Below are 18152 nucleotides of genomic sequence, written 5' to 3'. Positions count from 1 at the left end.
ATTTCTTTCAAACCGGGCCCAAATAAAGACTGCCCCTTGAAAGGTATATTAAGTAATTTGGACTTAGAAGTAACATCAGCTGACCAGGATTTTAGCCACAGCGCCCTACGTGCCTGTATGGCGAATCCTGAGTTCTTAGCCGTAAGTTTGGTTAAATGTACTACGGCCTCCGAAATGAATGAATTAGCTAGTTTAAGGACTCTAAGCCTGTCCGTAATGTCGTCTAGCGTAGATGAACTAAGGTTCTCTTCCAGAGACTCAATCCAAAATGCTGCCGCAGCCGTAATCGGCGCGATACATGCAAGGGGTTGCAATATAAAACCTTGTTGAACAAACATTTTCTTAAGGTAACCCTCTAATTTTTTATCCATTGGATCTGAAAAGGCACAGCTATCCTCCACCGGGATAGTGGTACGCTTAGCTAAAGTAGAAACTGCTCCCTCCACCTTAGGGACCGTTTGCCATAAGTCCCGAGTGGTGGCGTCTATTGGAAACATCTTTCTAAATATTGGAGGGGGTGAGAACGGCACACCGGGTCTATCCCACTCCTTAGTAACAATTTCAGTTAGTCTCTTAGGTATAGGAAAAACGTCAGTACTCGCCGGTACCGCAAAGTATTTATCCAACCTACACAGTTTCTCTGGTATTGCAACGGTGTTACAATCATTGAGAGCTGCTAAGACCTCCCCTAGTAATACACGGAGGTTCTCCAATTTAAATTTAAAATTTGAAATATCTGAATCCAATCTGTTTGGATCAGAACCGTCACCCACAGAATGAAGCTCTCCGTCCTCATGCTCTGCAAGCTGTGACGCAGTATCAGACATGGCCCTAGTATTGTCAGCGCACTCTGTTCTCACCCCAGAGTGATCACGCTTGCCTCTTAGTTCTGGTAATTTAGACAAAACTTCAGTCATAACAGTAGCCATATCTTGTAATGTTATCTGTAATGGCCGCCCAGATGTACTAGGCGCCATAATATCACGCACCTCCCGGGCGGGAGATGCAGGTACTGCCGCGTGAGGCGAGTTAGTCGGCATAACTCTCCCCTCGCTGTTTGGTGAAATTTGTTCACATTGTACAGATTGACTTTTATTTAAAGTAGCATCAATACAGTTAGTACATAAATTTCTATTGGGCTCCACCTTGGCATTGGAACAAATGACACAGATATCTTCCTCTGAGTCAGACATGTTTAACACACTAGCAATAAACTTGCAACTTGGTTATAATCTTTTTTAGCAAAAACGTACTGTGCCTCAAAGAGGTACTAAACGATTAAATGACAGTTGAAATAATGAACTGAAAACCAGTTATAGCATCAAACTTTAAAACAACACAACTTTTAGCAAAGGTTTGTTCCCATTAGTAAAATAACAATAATTAAATTTGACATAAAAATTACAGAGCAACGTTTTTATTCACAGTCAATATAAAATTCTCACAGCTCTGCTGAGAGAATCTACCTCCCTCCAAAGAAGTTTGAAGACCCCTGAGATCTGTCAGAGATGAACCGGATCATGCAGGAAATATAAGAGTAACTGACTTGAATTTTTTGATGCGTAGCAAAGAGCGCCAAAAACGGCCCCTCCCCCTCACACACAGCAGTGAAGAGAAACGAAACTGTCACAATTAAAACCAAACAACTGCCAAGTGGAAAATAATGCCCAAATATTTATTCACTCAGTACCTCAGAAATGTAAACGATTCTACATTCCAGCAAAAACGTTTAACATGATAAATACTTATTAAAAGGATTAGTGACTTTTAACAGAGTAGTTCCGGTGAAATACCATCCCCAGAATACTGAAGTGTATACATACATGTCATTATAACGGTATGGCAGGATTTTCTCATCAATTCCATTCAGAAAATAAAAACTGCAACATACCTCAATGCAGATTCATCTGCCCGCTGTCCCCTGATCTGAAGCTTTTACCTCCCTCAGATGGCCGAGAACAGCAATATGATCTTAACTACTCCGGTTAAAATCATAGTAAAAAACTCTGGTAGATTCTTCCTCAAACTCTGCCAGAGAAGTAATAACACGCTCCGGTGCTATTGTAAAATAACAAACTTTTGATTGAAGTCATAAAAACTAAGTATAATCACCATAGTCCTCTCACACATCCTATCTAGTCGTTGGGTGCAAGAGAATGACTGGGACTGACGTAGAGGGGAGGAGCTATATGCAGCTCTGCTGGGTGAATCCTCTTGCATTTCCTGTTGGGGAGGAGTTATATCCCAGAAGTAATGATGACCCGTGGACTGATCACACATAACAGAAGAAATTAGACACTTTCTTACACAAGACACAGCTAAGATTTTAATCCACTCTCTCATCCTTTCCTGCCTCGACTACTGCAACTCTGTCCTCTCTGGTCTCCCCACCTACCGCCTAGCTCCTTTACAATCCATAATGAATGTTTTGCCAGACTCATCTTCCTTACACGTCGCTCTTCATCTGCTGTACCTCTCTGCCAATCCCTTCACTGGCTTCCTCTTGCCTCTAGGATCAAACACTAAACTCTCACTCTGACATATAAAGCCCTCAACTGCACTGCTCCCCCCATATCTCAGACCTTGTCTCCAGATACTCTCCCTCCCGTCCCCTTCGCTCTGCTCATGATCTCCTCCTCTCTGGTTACCTCATCGCACTCCCATTTACAGGACTTCTCCAGACTGGCTCCCATCTTGTGGAACTCTCTGCCGCGCTACACAAGGCTCTCCCCTAGTTTTGAAAGCTTCAAGCGTTCCCTAAAGACTCTAATGTTCAAGGATGCACACAACCTATGCTAACCTTATTTTATACCAGTTCCTCTCCTCCATTGCTATCCCCTGAACCCCCTTAGCATGTAAGCCTAAGAGTCCAGCTGTTTGTAGATCACCTTCTTAAGAGCTGACTACAAAAGTGCAACTCTTGGCAGGGCCCTCTACCCATTTGATCCCTGTAAATGTTTTGTTGTACTCTGCCTTTTGTTTATAGCGCTGCGGAATCTGTTGGCGCTCTACAGATAACCGATAATAATAATAATAGTGTAAAATAATTTCTAAATGGGTTGTAGATGCCTCCAACCTAAAGCTTTATATGTAGGTGAATATCTGTATAAATAATATACATGGGTAGTATCTTTTAGTAACATTAGAACAGTAATGTCTGCACTTGGGCGGTATGAGATCTGTTAGCAGTAAGCTTCCTATGTATCTCCCATTCTGTCCCAGCTCAAGGGCATTGTTATATTCCCTTTGGATATACTGTCTATAACCCCTTACAGGTGGCAATTACATAGTAGCAATACACACACTATTACACATAAACAATGACAAATTAACAACCACTCCAAGCGACACATTCACAGTCAAACTAGAGAGTTAAAAATAGGCTGTTCATCATTAAACTTTTGAAGACATCTGGAGTATTTGCAAGAAGTTAAACTCATAGTTAAAGTCCTGCTTGGGAGCCACAAAACCCACATCTCAGGAGCTGAACACAGACGGTGATTGGCAGAGTTGTGCCATTGCTGATTGGCTCACAGGTTGTTTCCTGCTCAGGACCAGCTGTTTCATGTGGCTTTTTAGCAGCACTTTATGTGTGTGTGTAACTCTTTGCGGGGATTAAGTACATTGAGTTTCAGGGTAAGTACGTCAATATGACATGCCCCAACAGATGTCATGTGTCCATTACAAATAATAATAAGTTAATGTATTGATGCACATATGTAATATGGAGATCAGTAAGCCTAATGAACCATACAGAAACATAACAACCCTTTCATTACCAGTTACTCACATGTACTCGGTTACTGGAGCATTACTGACGGTATGTGCCGCTGCAGGGATGCTGGTCTCGCTGCCATAGCTGCTGCCACAGCTGTATAAGCTTGGCATGTGCACTCGGTACAAGTTATCATGAGTCTGACGCGCTCCTGGTGTAGTGGTTTCTTCATCTCCATCTTCATAATTGGCTCTGAAAATCAGAGGGGGAGCCACATTAGAAATGCTGTGAAGATGCTATAAGATAATGAGAGGTCAATGGACTGATGCCAAAGTGACACGGAATTCAGAATGACTTTGTTATGAAGCCAAACGGTATTGGGCCTAAAACTTGTTACTGGGAAGCTTCTGTATAAAACATTTTTACCCAGAATGGATTTCAGTAGTAAACAAGGAAGTACAAATGGAGTATACATCACTCAAAAGTATTCAGCTAGCTCTGGAGCTGACTTTGACTATGTGCTTAATTCTTCCTCTGTTTTGCGAAGTCTAGTCCTATTTAAATAATAGCCTATTTTTACTTCTAAAATGTAGAACCTTGCATTTTCCAGTATTAAATTGTTAAATATTGTTAAATTCTGATATAATCAAAAGGGAAATTAAACGCTAAATAAATGCAGAAAAAGAACAGATTAGTCTGACAATAACATGTAGATGTATTTTTTAGTTTTGTTAGCTGTTTAAATATTGACAAAATAAGTGTAAAGTTTTGGTGTCTATAGAACAATGGGAGCTGCCATGTTGTAACTTAGGTTACCTTCTCTGCTGTGGCCAATTAGGGACAGCTATAAATAAGTCACTAGAGTGTGCAGCCAATGGCTGTGTGGAATATAACAGCGTTCTGCACTTCCATTTCTAACAGGAACAGAAAAGTTCACAATTTCAGAATGGAATTACAGGAAAAGGGGACAAAATAAAAAATGAAAGTGTAATGCAGAGTTTTTATTATAAATATGATTTATCATTTTATATTACCATCTCAAAGTGTTTAATGCCCTTTTAATAATACAGTTATCCTATAGTTCATTAAAATATAAATAAAGCCTACATTGTATATATTTGGTATGTGACTTTTAAGTGTATATGGAACACTAAAAAAATATGCAAAAGATTGAAATAATCCAGCTGTTCTCCACAATTATCTTTAACATTGCAATATGTAAAATCTGTTTTGGCAACAGAATACCCTTCTTTTGACGTGCTAAAAACTGGAATAGAAAAATTAAAATCAGTAGGTATTATTACAGACAAGTGCTTTTATATAAATCAACCACTAGATGGCAGTAGTTTATTCTATTGAATTATAATAAAAAATATAAATAAATGCTAGAAAATATTTTGAGCTAATTACTTTTCTAAATGACATAAAACAAATATAAAAAGGTACATGTTAGCTAGCAAAGGGAGCTAATGGTTGATAATAAACTGCAAGAGAAGCTTTTTATGCTTTAGCATTGCACAATCTGTTGGCTCTCTACAAATTCATAATAATGATAACAATGAACGATACTGTAATCCCTTCTGCCAACAATATATTATACAATGGCCTCAGCTAATAGTAATAATAATAATAGTGTGCTCAGTTCAAATAACAATAAAATGTACATAACATTTACCAAGAATTGGACTAGCTCAGGGCAGAGAGGGTCTGACTTCTGGCGTGAAACTGGTTCCAATTCCACTAATGGTCATACATATTTTAAAGGTTAGAGAAGCTGATTTGATAGAATCCTTTAAGTATATTAAATGAACACTGAAAAATTCCTAGACAGAATAATATGTTCATAGCAAACGTTACTTAATAATATGCAGATATGTTTTTTGTTATTATTATATTAGTCACTTAAAATGATATAAAACCCAAATTTTTTCTTTCATGATTCAGATAGAACAGCAATTTTAAGCCACATTCTAATTTACTCCTGTTATCAATTATTCTTAGTTCTCTTGGTATCTTTATTTGAAAGCAGGAATGTAAGCTTAGGAGTCGGCCCATTTTTGGTTCAGGACATGGGTAGCGCTAAATGTATCCACCAATCAGCAAGCTCTACCTAGGGCGCTGAACCAAAAATGGGCCGGCTCCTAAGATTACATTCCTGCTTTTCAAATAAAGATACCAAGAGAACGGAGAAAAATTGATAATATTAGTACATTAGAAAGTTGCTTAAAACTTCTGCTGTATATGAATCATGAAAGAAAAAAATTGGGTTTCATATCCCTTTAAGTGTAAAGTTTTAGTGCCCATAAGAAACGTGAATGCTGCAGTCTAGGCCTCACTGAGGAGTCTGCACTTCCACTTTTAACAAGAACTGGAAAGCACACAATTTTCAGAATTAGATTACAGGAAAGGGGACAAAAATAAAGTTGTTTCACTACATAAAAATGTTATATTACAATCTTAAAGGGACACGGAACCCAATCGTTTTCTTTCACGATTCAGATAGAGCATGGAATTTTAAGCAACTTTCTAATTTACTGATATTATCAGTTTTTCTTCATTCTCTTGGTATCTTTATTTGAAAAGCAAGAATGTAACTTTAGAAGCCGGCCCATTTTTGGTGAACAACCTTGGTTATTCTTGCTGATTAGTGGACAAATTCACCCACCAATAAACAACTGCTGTCCAGTGTCCTGAACCAAAAATTGTCTGGCTCCTTAGCTTAGATGCCTTTTTCAAATAAAGCTTACGAGCTGGCCCATTTTTGGTTCAGCACCCTGGATAGTGCTTGCTGATTGGGGGCTGCATTTAGCCACCAATCTGCAAGCGCTACCCAGGTGCTGAAACAAAGAGCGGCCGGCTCGTAAGCTTACATTCCTGCTTTTTCAAATAAAGATACCAAGAGAACAAAGAAAAATGGATAATAAGAGTAAATTAGAATGTTGCTTAAAATTGCATGCTCTATCTGAATCATCAAAGAAAAAATTTGGGTTCAGTATCCCGTTAATGTGTTAAATGTCCCGTTAATGGATTTAATAAAAGTGAGGACAAAATAATTTTCACACAAACAGCAACATCAGAACAAGGAGTCATGATCGTTAGTTGGAAGACTGTAGTTTTATGACTAGTTTGTGCTAAGTACTTCTTCACAGAAAGGGTGGTTGACTCATAGGCCGACACAGGGCCAGCTCAATATATTGAGCTGCCTGGGTCCAAGTATGCAATGATGCCCCCCATAGTAACATTACTGATTAGCATATCAACCTACTATCCTGGCCGCTGTCCTTACTAAGCCTGCCTACCTGCATGCAGCCAATGCCTATGTATGATTGCGAAATAAGTGAGAAGTTTTAGTGTAGAGATGGACTTGTCCCACCTTGAATGTTGCCCCTGACCGGTTCTGTGTCTTTGTCCATGATGAGGTTCTGCTGCTGGGAGCCTACAATTTCCCCCCAGCAGAGACAGAAGACAGGAATGGTCTATGTCTGATAGCGATGGACTCAGTCACTGAAGTGCTTCCCCTTGTCAAGTGTTGCCTGGGTCCATTGGACCCACTTGGTCCCATGATTGAGGTGGCCCTGGGCCGACATGTAGTAATTGGGGTGCGGACAAACTTCTCAACTTGAGAAGTTGTCCACACGCCTTTGCTGCATATTGGCAGCAGATCCTCTTTGTTCGCTGCCCGTATGTAACATTACACAATCGAACAAGTGTTTAATGCCTCCCCATCTCCCGAGTGAGAGACGGGCCTGTCAATCACCCTGAGCGAAAGTGTTCAGGGTGATTTCTCTTTGTCAACTCAGAAGTGTAAATGTGAAAACCTACCCCTCAAGGGCTCCGAAGCAGCTAACGCTGCTTAGCACATGGAGCCCATAGAATATCTTTCCAATAGAGGTGGTAAAAGCAAAGACTTTGAGATTTTAACAGAAAATGTTCATTTATGTGTAGCAAAACAAACTTTGCAATATACTTTATTTATTGTGTCCACTTTCCTGTCAATTAAATCTGAAAATTAATAGTTTTCCAATTCTAAAAACCGACCGTGCACCTAACAGACTTCGCATGCCTAATCCTGCAACAAATATGTCCCTAATTGACTTCAGCAGAGATTAACAGACAAAGAACTATAATAATGGGCAGTTTGGTAACATGAGAGCTAGATTTGTCTACTGTAGTAAGTCTGGATTGTCTGCAACAAAATGAGGCAAGTGGTGGAAAGAGTTTGGATATTAAAAAATAATTGCAGCAAAAAAAGGCGATAATGTATTCCAAACATTTTCAAAGTCACCCAGTATGTTAGTTTATTGCAAGTATGCAGAAAAATCTTATGACAAGGTATTTACTGTCCCTTTAATTAGTCTACACTTCAAACAGAATCATGGGTACACAACATGGGCTTTTTGTTTTTAGTTTACAACTGTATTTCTATGTAACAAAAAGGGTCATTCTATTAAAGGGACACTCAAGTCAAAATAAACTTTTATGATTCAGGCATAACATGCAGTTTTAAGAAACTTTTTAATTTGCTTCCATTATCAAATTTTGCACAGTCTTTTTATATTCACACTTTCTTGGGAACAAGATTCTATTGAGCATGTGCACAAGCTCACAAGGTATACATATTCTAGTCTGTGATTAGCCGATGTATGTCACATGATATAGGGGGCTGGAAAATGGGAGAAAAAATAAATTTGTCAGAAAAAAATCTACTGCTTATTTGAAATTCAGAGTAAATGCTATTGTATTGTCTTTTTATTATGCACTGTTAATTAAGCGATTCTACTGCACCGAGTGGTCCTTTAATAAAACAAATATAAAATCAAAGAACACCCCATTGTACCTCCGCTGCTGCCAGGTGTGAGGTACGCTGCAAACTATGGAGCTGAACATCAGAGCAGTGACAAAGGAGAAGAGAACCAGGTATATGAGCCCTTCCACTCCGTCATAGCAGAAACCAGTGAGAACCTGCACATAGTCCTTAAGAGAAAAATAAATAAAGTATTACAGCTCTGCATGATCTCAGCATATCAAACCTGCACCATGCACATTTAAAGGGACACAAAACCCCAAATATTTATTCCATGATTCAGATAGAGCATACAATTTAATTCTACTATTACAATGCTATACAAAGCAAGATTCACTGTTTAAATTGTGTGCAGTGAGTGCTAATAAACACAATGCTTTACTATAACAGCACTAACAATATGTATGGTGTAAATCACTTGTAAAAATAGAAACCAAAAAATAATACACTAAATATAAATTAAGTATCACACTTTGACAAATGATAACATTAAAGATAAGTGAGAGTATAGAAAGTCACTTAGGGTATATATATACTCAGTGCCTTAGTAGATATGATGATTCTCTGTTTAGATGATATGCAGCTCCTTCTTAGTCCACTGATGTGTTCTCCGTGGCTTTTAAAGTACGTAAGAGACCGATCTGAAAGAACAAAGCAAATGGAGCGCAACACAGTGCACAAACAATCTAAGTGCAGTAGTTAAAAAATATCAATTTATTAATAAAAACTCATAAAAGATGTACACTCCGCAAAGATAACCTCAAACATGTGAGGTATGTTTCAGCATTTATTGAAAGATATCTTCCTCAGAGCCACAGGTGTAGCACACCCCTCTGTGTCCCTCAGCGTCCACACAGTGAGCTGTATAGGGTAAAGAGTTACCTTTTCAGTTTATAAGTCCCAAATACAAATGCAAGTGGCATTTGTATTTGGGAAAAAACCCTAGGAATTGATCACCCCGTCCCTGTGAGTGTACATCTTTAATGAGTTTTTATTAATAAATTGATATTGTTAACTACTGCACTTAGATTGTTTGTGTACTTTGGTGCACTGTGTTGCGCTCCATTTGCTCTGTTCTTTCAGATCTGTCTCTTACATCATTTATACATTGCTGTGATAATTGATGCACACAATTTTCAAATTGATATATATATGGTCTGATGAAGGGGTGAAGGTCCCGAAACGTCACATGCAATAACGAAAGGATTGTTTTCACATTTAAATCCAGTGAGAGCAAATTTTTGTTCATAAAATTTAATATACTCTTGCACCCTGGTATGTGGACACTGTTTGTGAGAGTGCACCTATGTGGAGATATATATAGGTCTCCCTATGGCTGATGGGGAAACCAGATGTGGACTCCTTGCCCAGTGTGCTTAGAGGGATATGGCTGCACCTCACTGACGAGGCCCATAGGAGGCTAAAACGATCGTCTGGGGTTGTCATGTTTCTTGTTCAGAGGAGAATTGCCTGGTATTTCGGGACTGGACTGACCTCACTTGGCGGGATCAGACTGATATACTTTAGGAAAGTTTTCCTCTGTGAAAAGCACACTGGTCTAAAAGAGGCTGCTTCCGGGTGGTAAATCGCCATAGAACAAGCCACTGAGCTGTTGTTTGTTCCCGGTAGTGCGCTTCTCTCTTTGTATGCAAATTAATATGACCCTAGGGAGGTCTCCCTATGGGTGATGGGGAAAACCAGACGTGGACTCCTTGCCCAGTGTGCTTAGAGGAATGTGGCTGCACCTCACTGACGAGGCCCATAGGAGGTTGAAACGATCGTCTGGGGTTGTCATGTTTCTTGTTCAGAGGAGAATTGCCTGGTATTTCGGGACTGGACTGACCTCACTTGGCGGGATCAGACTGATATACTTTAGGAAAGATTTCCTCTGTGAAAAGCACACTGGTCTAAAAGAGGCTGCTTCCGGGTGGTAAATCACCATAGAACTAGCTGATGAGCTGTTGTTTGTTCCCGGTAGTGCGCTTCTCTCTTTGTATGCAAATTAATATGACCCTAGGGAGGTCTCCCTATGGGTGATGGGGGAAACCAGACGTGGACTCCTTGCCCAGTGTGCTTAGAGGAATGTGGCTGCACCTCACTGACGAGGCCCATAGGAGGTTGAAACGATCGTCTGGGGTTGTCATGTTCCTTGTTCAGAGAAGAATTGCCTGGTATTTCGGGGCTGGACTGACCTCACTTGGCGGGATCAGACTGATATACTTTAGGAAAGTTTTAGAAAATACATTACTTGTTTATTCAATAACAATAAATTTATATGTGGCCCTTAAGGGTTCTTAAATCTAAAATATTGGCTTTCAAACCTGTCCTCAGACCTCTCTAACAGGCCAGATTTTGAAGAAATCTGAACTAGAGCACAGGTGAAATAATCAGCTGATTTGTAAACATTGTTATTTTACCTGCTCTTACCCAAGGTAATAATGAAAATCTGACCTGTTGGGGAGGCTTGAGGACAGGTTTGAAAACCAGTGGATTATAGCAATAGAGATGACAAGCGATTAAGTGCCAATGCAAAAACGTTACTGATTTATGGTACTCACCAAATGTAAACCCCGACAATCCACCAGGGCCGTCAAATGCTGGAGGTTTATCTCTGTGGAATTAAGAACCTTTTGGATGCGAATAAGATAATCCTGTAGAAAATAAAAGTATTGGATAAACAGCAGTTTGGGGTTTAAACAAATTTTATAATTAATTGTTTTAACAGAACCTTTGTTTTCATTGTCGAATATAAAGGTGGCATAGAAAGGTGCTGTCAGATGTACCATGAAATGCATTCAGTACACTACAAGCAAGGGGATCACTGGGTAATGAGAAAAACATATTTATTTGAAACCTTTAAGATGCCCAGCAAACAAATGGTTAAAGAGACATAATAATGTACCTTAGAGTTGGGGTAGTCTTTAGATGCTGATCGCATGAGGTCCAAAACATCATCTTGCATTTCTACTAAAGCTTTGTGACCACCTGACAGCATCTGTAGGAGACATACAAGGGATGATACAGAATTCCACAGATTTTCAGAAAGACATAGATCATAAGCAGTAATGATAAAAGGTGATCGAATGTAACAAATGCAGCAAAACAGAATTACTTTACCAAGATAAAGTGATTGATAAGTATGATGTTTTAGATACATCCCAGAGGTCTGATGTAGACATATAGCTGGGAGAAGCGCTGCAGGGCCAGAGCTCGGACGTGATGTGGTTATGGGACAGACAGATGGACTACAGGACCAAGGGTATAATCTGAGGCATGGTATGGGTCTAACATTGGGCTACAGGACCAAGGGTATAATTTGAGGCGTGATATGGGTCTAACATAGGGGCTACAGGGCCAAGGATATAATCTGAGGTGTGATTTGGGTCTAACATAGGGGCTACAGGACCAAGGGTATAATCTGAGGTGTGATATGGGTCTAACATAGGGGCTACAGGACCAAGGGTATAATCTGAGGTGTGATATGGGTCTAACATAGGGGGTACAGGGTCAAGGATATAATATGAGGCGTGATATGGGTCTAACATAGGGGCTACAGGGCCAAGGATATATTCTGAGGTGTGATATGGGTCTAACATAGGGGCTACAGGACCAAGGGTATAATCTGAGGTGTGATATGGGTCTAACATAGGGGCTACAGGACCAAGGATATAATCTGAGGTGTGATATGGGTCTAACACAGGGGCTACAGGACCAAGGATATAATCTGAGGTGTGATATGGGTCTAACACAGGGGCTACAGGGTCAAGGGTATAATGTGAGGTGTGATATGGTTCTAACATAGGGGCTACAGGACCAAGGATATCATCTGAGGTGTGATATGGGTCTAACACAGGAGCTACAGGACCAAGGGTATAATCTGAGGCGTGATATGGGTCTAACACAGGGGCTACAGGACCAAGGGTATAATCTGAGGTGAGATATGGGTCTAACATAGGGGCTACAGGACCAAGGGTATAATCTGAGGTGTGATATGGGTCTAATACAGGGCCAAGGCTTAAAATCTAAGGAAAAATATGGATGTGGAATTGGCAGAAAGGGTCTGATCTGAGGTCTAATTTAAGTATGGGGCTGCCAATAGTTGTAGGGTTGGGAACTGATCTGAGATCTAATTTGCGTATGGTGCTCACATGGTAATTGCAGGGCCATGAATCTGATCAAAGGTCCAATTTGGGTATGGGTTTGACAGACGGTTTGCATGGCCAGGATATGCTTTAAGGTCGGGGGTGCCTCCACATTTCTTTAGCACATAAGAGACACTTGATATAACACATAATAAAAACCTACTAGAATTTTATTTCTGACTTTTTGGATTAATCTGCTAAAAGTAATTTTGCCTGGCTCCTAAAACTGTGTTGCCAGTTCCTAAATTTGACATAAATTTGAAGAGGTAAATTAGAGTAAAAGCAGCCAATACAAAAATAATAAAAGTGGATTGCAACACATTTTCAATATGCTTAATCAAACATTTTCCTTTAAATTAAATTTTATTGCTTTTTAGGTCACTTCTTACTGTGTACACATTTTAGAGGCATTTCTTCACCACTGTAACGTCAAATGTAATCACACCGTATAGCTAAAGCAATTTTTTGTTCGTATTTGGAGAAAGGCTTTAAAACATATTGTTCTTGTTCCATATTATTTTTAAATGCAACAAGTATTGATGTTAACCTTCTACAAACATAACCATTTAAAATTTTAACTGCAGAACTATATTTTTACTGTTTTATAATTTACTGTAAAAAGCATACTTAGCCTTATTAAGAGTTAGATTTCGAGTGGAGCGCTAACAGTTACGCTTGAGTGAAAAGGGGTTTATCGCGGGTTTTGCGTGTGTCTGGTTTTTCGCTTGTATTACAAGTTGAAAGTAAACGCGATTGCTTGCGTGCAATTGAAGTTAACACAAATTGGGTTAAAGCTCTGGTTAATGGTTTTGCAAAACACATCAAAAATACATTACAAAAACATAATTTATGCTTACCTGATAAATTCCTTTCTTCTGTAGTGTGATCAGTCCACGGGTCATCATTACTTCTGGGATATTAACTGCTCCCCTACAGGAAGTGCAAGAGGATTCACCCAGCAGAGCTGCATATAGCTCCTCCCCTCTACGTCACTCCCAGTCATTCGACCAAGGACCAACGAGAAAGGAAAAGCCAAGGGTGAAGTGGTGACTGGAGTATAAATTAAAAAATATTTACCTGCCTTAAAAACAGGGCGGGCCGTGGACTGATCACACTACAGAAGAAAGGAATTTATCAGGTAAGCATAAATTATGTTTTCTTCTGTTAAGTGTGATCAGTCCACGGGTCATCATTACTTCTGGGATACCAATACCAAAGCAAAAGTACACGGATGACGGGAGGGATAGGCAGACTCTTTATACAGAAGGAACCACTGCCTGAAGAACCTTTCTCCCAAAAATAGCCTCCGATGAAGCAAAGGTGTCAAATTTGTAAAATTTGGAAAAAGTATGAAGCGAAGACCAAGTTGCAGCCTTGCAAATCTGTTCAACAGAGGCCTCATTCTTGAAGGCCCAAGTGGAAGCCACAGCTCTAGTAGAATGAGCTGTAATTCTTTCAGGGGGCTGCTGTCCAGCAGTCTCATAAGCTAAACGAATTATGCTACGAAGCCAAAAAGAAAGAGAGGTAGCGGAAGCTTTTTGACCTCTCCTCTGCCCAGAGTAAATGACAAACAGAGAAGACGTTTGTCGGAATTCCTTAGTTGCCTGCAAGTAAAATTTTAGAGCCCGGACTACATCCAGGTTGTGCAGTAGACGTTCCTTCTTTGAAGAAGGATTTGGGCATAAAGAAGGAACAACAATCTCTTGATTGATATTCCTGTTAGTAACTACCTTAGGTAAGAACCCAGGTTTAGTACGCAGGACTACCTTATCCGAATGAAAAATCAAATAAGGAGAATCACAATGTAAGGCTGATAATTCAGAGACTCTTCGAGCCGAGGAAATAGCCATTAAAAATAGAACTTTCCAAGATAACAACTTTATATCAATGGAATGAAGGGGTTCAAACGGAACGCCCTGTAAAACATTAAGAACAAGGTTTAAACTCCATGGTGGAGCAACAGTTTTAAACACAGGCTTAATCCTGGCCAAAGCCTGACAAAAAGCCTGGACGTCAGGAACTTCTGACAGACGTTTGTGTAACAGAATGGACAGAGCTGAGATCTGTCCCTTTAATGAACTAGCAGATAAACCCTTTTCTAAACCTTCTTGTAGAAAAGACAATATCCTAGGAATCCTAACCTTACTCCAAGAGTAACCTTTGGATTCACACCAATGTAGGTATTTACGCCATATCTTATGGTAAATCTTTCTGGTAACAGGTTTCCTAGTCTGTATTAAGGTACTAATATCTGACTCAGAAAACCCACGTCTTGATAAAATTAAGCGTTCAATTTCCAAGCAGTCAGCTTCAGAGAAGTTAGATTTTGATGTTTGAAGGGACCCTGTATCAGAAGGTCCTGTTTCAGAGGTAGAGACCAAGGCGGACAGGATGACATGTCCACCAGGTCTGCATACCAAGTCCTGCGTGGCCACGCAGGTGCTATTAGAATCACTGATGCTCTCTCTTGTTTGATTCTGGCTATCAATCGAGGAAGCAACGGGAAGGGTGGAAACACGTAAGCCATCCTGAAGTCCCAAGGTGCTGTCAGAGCATCTATCAGGACTGCTCCTGGATCCCTGGATCTGGACCCGTAACGAGGAAGCTTGGCGTTCTGTCGAGACGCCATGAGATCTATCTCTGGTTTGCCCCAACGTCGAAGTATTTGGGCAAAGACCTCCGGATGAAGTTCCCACTCCCCCGGATGAAAAGTCTGACGACTTAAGAAATCCGCCTCCCAGTTCTCCACTCCCGGGATGTGGATTGCTGACAGGTGGCAAGAGTGAGACTCTGCCCAGCGAATTATCTTTGATACTTCCATCATAGCTAGGGAGCTTCTTGTCCCTCCCTGATGGTTGATGTAAGCTACAGTCGTGATGTTGTCCGACTGAAACCTGATGAACCCCCGAGTTGTCAACTGGGGCCAAGCCAGGAGGGCATTGAGAACTGCTCTCAATTCCAGAATGTTTATTGGCAGGAGACTCTCCTCCTGACTCCATAGTCCCTGAGCCTTCAGGGAATTCCAGACGGCACCCCAACCTAGAAGGCTGGTGTCTGTTGTTACAATTGTCCAGTCTGGTCTGCTGAATGGCATCCCCCTGGACAGGTGTGGCCGAGAAAGCCACCATAGAAGAGAATTTCTGGTCTCTTGATCCAGATTCAGAGAAGGGGATAAGTCTGAGTAATCCCCATTCCACTGACCTAGCATGCACAGTTGCAGTGGTCTGAGGTGTAAGCGTGCAAAGGGTACTATGTCCATTGCCGCTACCATTAAGCCGATTACCTCCATACATTGAGCCACTGACGGGTGTTGAATGGAATGAAGAGTGCGGCAAGCACTTTGAAGTCTTGATAGCCTGTCCTCTGTCAGGTAAATCTTCATTTCTACAGAATCTATAAGAGTCCCCAGGAAGGGAACTCTTGTGAGTGGAACGAGTGAACTTTTCTTTTCGTTCACCTTCCATCCATGTGACCTTAGAAATGCCAGCACTAACTCTGTATGAGATTTGGCAGTTTGAAAGCTTGAAGCTTGTATCAGAATGTCGTCTAGGTATGGAGCTACCGAGATTCCCCGCGGTCTTAGTACCGCCAGAAGAGCACCCAGAACCTTTGTGAAGATTCTTGGCGCTGTAGCCAATCCGAATGGAAGAGCCACAAACTGGTAATGCCTGTCTAGGAAGGCAAACCTTAGGTACCGGTAATGATCTTTGTGAATCGGTATGTGCAGGTAAGCATCTTTTAAATCTACAGTGGTCATGTACTGACCCTCTTGGATCATAGGTAAAATTGTCCGAATAGTCTCCATCTTGAACGATGGAACTCTTAGGAATTTGTTTAGGATCTTTAAGTCCAGGAATGGTCTGAAAGTTCCCTCTTTTTTGGGAACCACAAACAGATTTGAGTAAAACCCCTGTCCCTGTTCCGATCGTGGAACTGGATGGATTACTCCCATTAACAAGAGCTCTTGTACGCAGCGTAGAAAAGCCTCTTTGTCTGGATTGTTGACAATCTTGACAGATGAAATCTCTCTCTTGGAGGAGAGTATTTGAAGTCCAGAAGGTATCCCTGAGATATTATCTCTAGCGCCCAGGGATCCTGAACATCTCTTGCCCAAGCCTGGGCGAAGAGAGAAAGTCTGCCCCCCACTAGATCCGATCCCGGATCGGGGGCCCTCAATTCATGCTGTTTTGGGGGCAGCAGCAGGTTTCCTAGTCTGCTTGCCCTTGTTCCAGGACTGGTTAGGTTTCCAGCCTTGTCTGTAGCGAGCAACAGCTCCTTCCTGTTTTGGTGCAGAGGAAGTTGATGCTGCTCCTGCTTTGAAATTACGAAAGGAACGAAAACTAGACTGTCTAGTCTTGGCTTTGGCTTTGTCCTGAGGCAGGGCATGGCCTTTACCTCCTGTAATGTCAGCGATAATCTCTTTCAACCCGGGCCCGAATAAGGTCTGCCCTTTGAAAGGTATATTAAGCAATTTAGACTTAGAAGTAACATCAGCTAACCAGGATTTTAGCCACAGCGCCCTGCGTGCCTGAATGGCGAATCCTGAATTCTTCGCCGTAAGTTTAGTAAGATGTACTACGGCCTCCGAAATGAATGAATTAGCTAGTTTAAGGACTCTAAGCCTGTCCGTAATGTCGTCCAGAGTAGCTGAACCAATGTTCTCTTCCAGAGACTCAATCCAGAATGCCGCTGCAGCCGTGATCGGCGCAATGCATGCAAGGGGTTGCAATATAAAACCTTGTTGAACAAACATTTTCTTAAGGTAACCCTCTAACTTTTTATCCATTGGATCTGAAAAAGCACAGCTATCCTCCACCGGGATAGTGGTACGCTTAGCTAAAGTAGAAACTGCTCCCTCCACCTTAGGGACCGTTTGCCATAAGTCCCTTGTGGTGGCGTCTATTGGAAACATTTTTCTAAATATCGGAGGGGGTGAGAACGGCACACCGGGTCTATCCCACTCCTTAGTAACAATTTCAGTAAGTCTCTTAGGTATAGGAAAAACCTCAGTACTCGTCGGTACCGCAAAATATTTATCCAACCTACACATTTTCTCTGGTATTGCAACTGTGTTACAATCATTCAGAGCCGCTAACACCTCCCCTAGTAATACACGGAGGTTTTCCAGTTTAAATTTAAAATTTGAAATATCTGAATCCAGTCTGTTTGGATCAGAACCGTCACCCACAGAATGAAGTTCTCCGTCCTCATGTTCTGCCACCTGTGACGCAGTGTCTGACATGGCCCTAATATTATCAGCGCACTCTGTTCTCACCCCAGAGTGATCACGCTTACCTTTTAGTTCTGGTAATTTAGCCAAAACTTCAGTCATAACAGTAGCCATATCCTGTAATGTGATTTGTAATGGCCGCCCAGCTGTACTCGGCGCTACAATATCACGCACCTCCCTCTGAGCGGGAGATGTAGGTACTGACACGTGAGGCGAGTTAGTCGGCATAACTCTCCCCTCGTTGTTTGGTGAAATTTGTTC

General features: G+C 41.0%; 1 protein-coding gene across 1 annotated transcript in view; it reads right to left on the bottom strand.

The window, feature by feature from the left end:
• Positions 1-18152, bottom strand: part of TTYH3 (tweety family member 3) — a 443816-nt gene that overhangs the window by 76680 nt on the left and 348984 nt on the right. Inside the window, exons 13-16 of the mRNA XM_053695221.1 lie at positions 11422-11514; positions 11078-11170; positions 8553-8689; positions 3791-3967 (exon numbers count right to left, since the gene is read on the bottom strand). Coding sequence (XP_053551196.1) covers positions 3791-3967; positions 8553-8689; positions 11078-11170; positions 11422-11514 — 500 coding nt within the window. The remainder of the gene's footprint in view (positions 1-3790; positions 3968-8552; positions 8690-11077; positions 11171-11421; positions 11515-18152) is intronic.

Source organism: Bombina bombina, chromosome 11 (assembly GCF_027579735.1).
Source record: "Bombina bombina isolate aBomBom1 chromosome 11, aBomBom1.pri, whole genome shotgun sequence".
Classification (NCBI taxonomy): domain Eukaryota; kingdom Metazoa; phylum Chordata; class Amphibia; order Anura; family Bombinatoridae; genus Bombina; species Bombina bombina.
The sequence above is the reverse complement of the archived record's forward strand: the minus strand, read 5'-3'. Positions and strand labels throughout refer to the sequence as shown.